The sequence below is a fragment of the Alosa sapidissima genome, chromosome 1 (genome assembly GCF_018492685.1).
Source record: "Alosa sapidissima isolate fAloSap1 chromosome 1, fAloSap1.pri, whole genome shotgun sequence".
Taxonomy (NCBI): domain Eukaryota; kingdom Metazoa; phylum Chordata; class Actinopteri; order Clupeiformes; family Clupeidae; genus Alosa; species Alosa sapidissima.
This window is the reverse complement of record NC_055957.1, coordinates 2,423,332-2,432,296: the sequence shown is the minus strand read 5'-3', so window position 1 is coordinate 2,432,296 and position 8,965 is coordinate 2,423,332. Positions and strand designations below refer to the sequence as shown.

Below are 8,965 nucleotides of genomic sequence, written 5' to 3'. Positions count from 1 at the left end.
ACTAACTGTCCTTTCTCTCTCTCTCTCTCACTCCCTCTCTCTCTCTGTTCTCTCCCTCTCTCTCCATTTCTCCTCCTCTCTTTCTATTCTCTCTCACTCCCTCCCTCTCTCTGTTCTCCCCCTCTCTCTTTCCTTCCCTCTCTCTCTCTCTCTTTCTCTCTCCCCAGATGTGGAGACAGGCCCACCTGCGGTCCTCTGTGAGCTCTTATGATATTTAGTGTTTGTGGAGACTGGATCGTGAGCACTCACTCTCGTATCATCACAGCTCCACACTGCTGCTTGGGAAAGAAGCAAATGAACATTGATTTAAACAAATTGCACATCTTAAAAAAAAAAACGATTAGAAAAATGTTGTTGAACTTGATCTTAAGTGAGCAGTGTGTGATGATGGGTTTCTAATGGACTACCTCAGTACACTAAACCTGCCTGCTATGCAATGCGCACTGGGCCCGTATTCACAAAGAATCTTAAGGCTTAACGTAGCTTAAGTAGAATTTTATATTTTAGTAGGTTATTCAATTTCATTATCCTAAAAACCCAGAGTCCCCCAGGCTTAATGTAGCTCCTAAACTCCTAAAGAGATTCCTTAGTTAATGGGTGTCAGTCATAATTTTTTAGCATTTTGCCGTTAACGTAGCTTCTAAACTTCTAAAGAGATTCCTTAATTAATGGGTGTGTCAGTCATAATTTTTTAGCATTTTGCCGTTAAAAGTAGCACCTGATTGTGCATTGTAGTAACGCCACCAACAGCAATCAAAAGCATCCAACTGTAACTAATTTCGCTGCAGGCTAAATCAAATCAAACTGCTTCATACAGATTTTTTTTTTTTCCGTTGTAAATATTTTGCATCAATCGAGTCCCTAGCATCAGCTGTTTTTTTTTCAGCAGGGGTCTCAAGCAGCTTAGGCTAATCATATATCCTCCCAGCCATAGATATATATAGAACACTAGATGGATTGTTCTATGCTCCCAGCGCCTACCTGTCAATCATCAGGCAATCCCTGTGGTCACTGCAAGCTCATGCATGAGAAATGATGTCATCCATAGCAACGGAGCTCTTATCTTATCTTTGGAGGTTTTAGGAGAAAAGATAAAATGCTTTGTGAATACGGGCCTATAAAAATAATTATGCAAGTATCTATGTCTTTATTTATATGGTATTGTTTTGTTAGGAAAATGAAGCCATACAGCTCTTCTACTAGGAGGTTTACCACTTGAATTAACTAACCCAGGTTTGTCACTAAACCACGTACTTGGAATACCCCCCAGGACAGTCAGGAGACTCCAGACTCTACTGCCACAACTTTGGATTTACATTTACATTTGGCTGGTTCCACCAACATGAAATGCAGATGAGAAAGAAATGTTTGGATTGCGTATTGGTGGCAGAGCCAGGCGTCGTTCATTGGAGGTTTAGACAAAGTCCTTTTAGGCAAGTCCCTCCACTTGGCGGCCATATTGCAACTTTTTTTGGGCCATCATAGGGCATCCTATTCAGCAGAAATCCGTGTGCGCAAGGCTTCACGGCACCAATTATACTCCAGCAGCGAGTTCACAACACATGATTAGCACGATGATAGATAGATACTGTAGATAGATAGATAGATAGATAGATACTTTATTGATCCCCATGGGGAAATTCAAGGGTCTCAGTAGCATACAGACATCACACACAACATGCACTTACAGCAGAAATGGTAAACATAAGTATAAGTATAAACATATAACTAAACTCCACTGTACAATAAAGACAGTACAAGATAAGAAAACTAACAAAACGAAATACTAAATACACTATATAAATTAAATTAAGAAAGTCCAATGTGCTTGAGGGTGATCAAGCATAAGACGCTTCTAGTGACAGGGCCGGGACTGGTGAGGTGTCATGGTGAAGGTGCAAACAGTAGTCCAACCATAGTCCTTTAGTTATGTGTGCATGGCAAGGTGCTCAAGAGAGTGAGTGTCATGGTGAAGGTGCAAAAAGTAGTCCAACATTAGTCCAACAGTGCAAGAGTAAGGTCTAGAGACCAGCATCAATAATATGGACAAATAGGAGAGTAAAGTATAATGTAGACAAGGTAGAATAAAAAAACTATTTCAGTGCAAGAACAGGTTGAGGTAATAGGGTTATAGCCATTCATTCATTCATTCAGTATTGTAGCAGAAGCCTGACCGCAGCCATTGATCATGTGTGCTAATAAAGCATGAAAAACAGTGTAGCAGTAAAACAGTAGTGAAAAACATTAGGCTGTGTACATTAGTAAAACAGTAGTAAAGCAGTAGTGGGCAGTCAGTACTCAAACATGGAGAGGGTGGAGAGGCAGACAGACTAAGCAGAGAAGTCTATCTCTCCTCTTCCCTTTAGTGAGGCATTGAACAGTTCAATTGAAGAGTTTGATGTCTTCACAACACAACATATGATTGGCTCAATGTATTCACATCACACCACATGATTGGCTCGTTTTGCCAAGGAAGGGGTGGGATATGTGTAGACAACGGCCATATTGGCGTTGCAAACTAGCCCCTTGCATTTCTATGGAGGATTTTTTGAGTGCTGTGTCTCCTCATTAGAAAGTCTCTGGTTTAGATTGCTCTGAGTGCCAGGCATCGTTCAATAAAGGTTTTAGATTGCTCTGAGCGTATTTGGTCGTTCATTAGCGGTTTAGATTGCTCTGAGCATATTGGGTCGTTCATTAGTTTAGATTACTCTGAGCGTATTGGGTCGTTCAGTAGATTGCTCTGAGCTTATAAAGTATATGATGGCTTAGCTCCCTTTTTTCTCAAGGTAATAAATACCTCATTAGAAACAGGTATATTTCCAACTGCTTTTAAAACCGCTGTTGTGAAACCTTTACTTAAAAAGTCAAATCTTGACCATACCAATCTGAGCAACTACAGGCCTATATCAAATCTATCGTTTTTGAGCAAAGTACTTGAAAAAGTTGTTTGTAATCAGTTAAATACCTTCCTCAACGAAAACAGTATCCTTGAAAAATTCCAATCAGGTTTTAGATCAAATCATAGCACAGAAACGGCTCTAGTAAAAATAGTCAATGATCTCAGACTAGCTACCGACTCAAACAAAGTCTCAATCCTTATTCTTCTGGATTTGAGTGCGGCATTTGACACCATTGATCATAGCATCCTAATTCACCGCCTTGCGAAGTGGGTGGGTCTCTCTGATAATGCTCTAAACTGGTTTCAAACCTACATTACTGGCAGAGATTTTTATATCAGTCTAGGAGATCATGTATCTGAAAAACAAGACTTGCCTTTTGGTGTGGCCCAGGGGAGCTGCCTTGGTCCCCTGCTATTTTCTCTATATATGCTTCCATTGGGAAACGTCATAAGTCAACATAATGTAAACTTCCACAGCTACGCAGATGATACCCAATTGTATCTTTCTGTGGAGCCAACTAACCCAGATGGCCTTTGCTCCCTCACTGCATGCCTAACCTCCATTAATCAGTGGATGAGCAAAATATTATTATTATATAAATATATAAATATTATAGCGAGATATTATTCTTAGTAATCTGGGGAACTTGGCACACCAGGTCAAACCAAAAGTAACAAGCCTCGGTGTCATCTTAGATGCAGAGTTAAGTTTTAAGCCCCATATCAGTAAAGTTACTCAGACAGCCTATTTCCACTTGAGAAACATTGCCAAAGTGCGGCCCTTTTTAACTCAACAAGATGCAGAAAAACTAATTCACGCCTTTATCACTAGCAGGTTAGACTACTGCAATGCACTTTTCACTGGTCTTCCCAAAAAACATCTAAAGAAATTGGCACTCATACAGAACTCTGCGGCTAGACTTTTAACTAAGACTAAGAAGAGAGAACACATCACCCCTGTGTTGGCTGAACTGCACTGGCTCCCTATTTCCTATAGAATTGATTTTAAGGTTATGTTAATTACTTACAAAGCTCTGAATGGCATAGCACCTTCATATATCTCTGAGCTTTTAATATCTTATCAACCACAAAGGAAACTTAGATCATCCAATTCTAATCTTTTAATCGTACCCAAAGTGCTCCACAAACAAAGTGGAGAAGCTGCGTTTATCCATTATGCCCCCAAACTATGGAACACCCTGCCTCTGTACATCAAGCAGGCGAGTTCAGTAAATATTTTTAAAAAAGATCTGAAAACATACCTGTACAGGAAAGCTTTTAGTTAACTCATCTTATCCTGTAGACTACATTTTCAGATTATTCTACATCTGCTACTATTGGAGGGCGCAGCCAGCCAAAAGCAGATGGGCTCCCCCTATTAAGTCAGGTTCTGCTCAAGGTTTCTTCCTGGAATATGGGAGTTTTTCCTTGCCACAGTTGCCATATGGCGTGCTTGTGGGGGGTAAGAGGGTTAAGGCTGCCAGTCTTATGACGTCATTTTCTATATTTTTGATATGTTGCTGAGTATATCATAAACAGCAAAGAAAAGTGATTGATAATGACTGACTATTATTGTGTTACATGCTTCAAATGTAAAGCACTTTGAGCTGCATTCTGTGTATGAAAGGTGCTATACAAATAAAGCTTTATTATTATTATTATTATTATAGACCTCTCCAGAATAAGTCCCACCTCCGTAACTTCCGTATCCATCCAACTTCCGGGCGTCGATTGTCTATGGGAAATAACATGGCGTTTCGAAATATCATACCGGTAAAACATCTGTAGGTAGCGAAGTAGAAAAAGCTGGTGGGTAGATTGGCTTACACACTTCTGCCATCTAGTTTCCACTGGATTTTTTGATTGTCGGTGCCGTTTAAGTAGTATACTATAGACTATACTACTTACTAATACTACTGGATACGGAAGTTAGGAGGCGGGACTTATTCTGGAGAGGTCTATTGGGTCGTTCATTAGAGGTTTAGATTGCTCTGAGCTTATTGGGTCGTTCAGTAGAGGTTTAGATTGCTCTGAGCGTATTGGGTTGTTCATTAAAGCGTTAGAATGCTCTGAGTGTATTGGGTCGTTCATTAGTTTAGATTGCTCTGAGCGTATTGGGTCATTCATTAGATTGCTCTGAGAGTATTGGGTCGTTCATTAGTTTAGATTGCTCTGACCGTATTGGATCGTTCATTAGTTTAGATTGCTCTGAGCGTATTGGGTCGTTCATTAGGGGTTTAGATTGCTCTGAGCGTATTGGGTCATTCATTAGATTGCTCTGAGCGTGTTGGGTCGTTCAGTAGAGCAGTGGTTCTCAAATGGGGGTATGTGAAGGCACTCCAGGGGGTATGTGAGATTTTAAAATATACATATATTTAAAAAGTAGAATCTATGCAAAAATACTTTAAAAACAATTATTTAATAAATATTTCAGGAAAATATAAGTTCATAAAATGAATTTTATATTTAAGTAGGTTATTCAATTTCATTATCCTAAAAACCCAGAGTCCCCCCATACCAGGATGGTTCGACCCAACCTGTCATTTGCCACCCGCCATCACCTGTCAATCACTGTCAAAACTCAAACGATGGAGTCGTGCTTGAAGCGTAGAGGTAATTCTTGTGCGCTGGTTAGGGGGTACTTGGCTGAAAAAATATTTCACAGGGGTTACATCACTGAAAAAAGGTTGAGAAACACTGCATTAGGGGTTTAGATTGCTCTGAGCGTATTGGGTCGTTCATTAGAGGTTTAGATTGCCTTGAGTGTATTGACAAATATCATATGAATACAGTATAGAAGTATGCCCCCCCATTAATACAGTATAGAAGTATGCCCCCCTCACATGACATGAATACAGTATAGAAGTATGCCCCCCCACATGACATGAATAAAGTATAGAAGTATGCCCTCCATGACATGAATACAGAATAGAAGTGTGCCTCCCCCGAATAAAGTATAGAAGTATGCTCCCTCTCATGAATACAGTATAGAAGTATGCCCCCCCACATGACATTAATACAGTATAGAAGTATGCCCCCCCACATGACATGAATAAAGTATAGAAGTATGCGCCACCCATGACATGAATACAGCATAGAAGTGTGCCTCCCCCGAATAAAGTATAGAAGTATGCCCCCCCCCCATGACATGAATACAGCATAGAAGAAGTATGCCCCCCCATGACATGAATACAGTATAGAAGCATGCCCCCCCCATGACATGAATACAGCATAGAAGAAGTATGCCCCCCCATGACATGAATACAGCATAGAAGTATGTTCTATGTTGCCATATTAGAAAATGTTCTTTTGATTGAAGGCAAAGTGTGTGTGATGTGTCAGTTGTATATGTTGCATGAGTTTTGTATATGTATTGCATTGGGAATGAAGGATTTGTTGTATAATGACTTATTAGCCAGAGGCATTCAAATTCACTTAGCTCTGTCACCAAATGACTATGGTCCCCTTGAATCTCTTTGTCAGTGTATTGACCAAATCAACAACTGGATGTCTCAAAATTTTCTTCAGCTGAACAAAGAAAAAACTGTAAGTACTGTAATTATATTTAGTAGAAAAGAGGAAATACTTTGGGTTGCCACTCTCTCACACGTGTTGGGTCCTGTGTTGAGGGGTGTGTTAAAGCAACACCAAAGAAGTTTTCCTCTCCGGTCCCCCTACAGGTTGGAAGCGGAATTGTCCATTACCGCTGTCGTAAATAATTTAGTTTACTATCCAGAACCTGCTTAGGAAATAACGATGTCCAGTGACAAGGTATGTTGCATGATTTCATGAAAGTATGAAACGAAATAAAACAAAATAATGACATTGATTGCTGTTTTATTTTTGTGTGAAACTGATGTAAATTTGAAACGGTCTAGCAATAGCCAGTTAGGCTACGTTTACACAAGGATATGAAAAAAAAAACGTATTGCCTATCAGTTTAGCATGTAATAGCCATTTGCATTGTCTGTGAAAATCTTGAGAATGTTATTGTAAAAGCTTCAGAGACCGTTTTAGTGGCTGCATTGCTACAGTATTATTGGAATAGTTGGCAAAATCTACCCAGTTATCTTCTATGTTACTACTTCTTGCTTTTTGAGCGACTAAAGTTCTAAATTACGATTCATGCCTGCAAGTATTTCACCTTCATACAGTTACCATAATACGTTTGTAATTTATTTCAGGATTCCTCTACCTCATCTGGTTTTACACCCTCAACCAGCGCAGGGGCCAAAAAGCAGAGGGGGGAAGGGAAGCAGAAAAGGGAGAAGGGAGGACATTGACCCTGACAGTCAGAGAAGACTCCAGAATCTGCAGGAGAGGAGAAACACAGAAATCCAGACCCAGATCCAGTTACTGGGAGCGCAAGAAAAAGACCATATCCTCCAAAAGGTCATGTTGAGGCTCCCAGGACTGATGTTTGATGTGCTGGCCTTGCATGAAGACAGAGAGAGGCCAAGAGTACCTGATGGGGGTGGACTACACTGGTGTACCTGTACCAACTGCCGGGAAATGGACTCTGACCTGGAGAGGCTCTGCTGCCGCCAGGCCCCACAGAACTGCATTAGCAGGATGGCCTACATGCAGTACTACATCCTGGATGAGGGTGTTCTGAGGCTAGCCCGGGCTGCTTGGAATGACATTTTTGCAGTTGATGATGCACAGGAGCCCGGGGTTGAACAAAGACAATACAGACACACAGCCTACCGGCAATTTGTGCTATGGCAGCATGTTCGCCTTGGAGTTGGGAACAGAGTGGTAATTCCTAGCTGTTGTGTCTGGAGGATCAGGGAGACTTTTCCTGACCCAAGGGGTCAGTATACTGGTTTCAGGGTGCGCCGACTCATGTGAATGAGTATTGTAAATAATTTTCATTATGGTGTGATGTTATTTGTTATACTAGTTAGTATACTAGTTCTAGTTTGCTTATTTTTTGAAAAATAAACAGAAAAAACACATTGAGGATTTTTTATTTTTATTTGCATACATAACTATTTACATAATACACAGACACAGACCCACCCCCCATCCCAACCACGCACACACACTCATAACTATTTACATAATACACAGACACACACCCACCCCCCATCCCAACCACGCACACACACTCATAACTATTTACATAATACACAGACACACACCCACCCCCCATCCCAACCACGCACACACACTCAGCGCTCACTTTGGGGGACACCCTCCCCACGCGTAACATGAGTCCGAACCAGTTCTGCGGTGGATGGTTGCGGTGTAGCGGCCAGCAAACCCAAGCGCCTAGGGTCATCGAGCCGGAGAGTCTGTCTCCTTGGAAGACCAGCTCCACTTCTCAGTCGGTGCCGAACAATGGCCCTCTGCAGGTCCGTAATGTACCCATAGTTCTTCTTCTCCTTCAGGCCATACACACTCCAGCATTTTGATTTCTTATTGTAGTAGCACCTGTACCTGCAAAGGAGACACAGTTTGTACTATTGTCTTTGCAAATCTGACTATTAGGCATAAATGGTTTTCTATGGGAAAGCGTATAACACTTATACTACACACTTACATCTTTTGACCTTGTCTGTTGCGCGCGGGAAGGCGATGATTATGACTGTTGTAGTTGATCGCCGCCAGCAGGGTCCGTGTGTGGTACACTGCTGGACTGTAGGCAAACCGCTTTCCAGCGTACATCAGGATGTGATTCTGGAAATTCTCCAGATCCGCCGTAGTCCTGTAGGATGAGAGAAACAAACCAACTTGCTCTTTACCAGTTTCAGTAAGTGAAAGGATCACAGTCTATGGGAACCCTGTTTTATTTAGATAGCTTCTCTGTGCCAAGCTGACAGGCCAGCCAAGCAACCAGTACAGACATCAAGATTGGCATGTGTAAGACACTGCTTTACATACACAGTATAATTCCAAGAATTTATTTATTGTAATAGTCTTGGACAAAAATATGTTTTGAAATGAAATCCAAGAACTTACCTGAAGGTAATGAACTTCCCCACATCCTTCAACCACCGCTTGTCCAATACAATGGCTGTGAGAGCCTGGTGAGCTGCTGAACCTGTAACAATTCATATTGTG

The 8,965-nt window shown here is 41.2% G+C and overlaps 1 protein-coding gene across 1 annotated transcript in view; it reads left to right on the top strand.

Annotated features, from left to right (window-relative positions):
- LOC121724103 (mucin-3B-like) overlaps positions 1-1,138 on the top strand; it is a 13,571-nt gene extending 12,433 nt beyond the window's left edge. Inside the window, exon 13 of the mRNA XM_042110460.1 lies at positions 168-1,138. Coding sequence (XP_041966394.1) covers positions 168-218 — 51 coding nt within the window. The 3' untranslated portion in view covers positions 219-1,138. The remainder of the gene's footprint in view (positions 1-167) is intronic.
- The last annotated feature ends 7,827 nt before the right edge of the window (positions 1,139-8,965 follow it).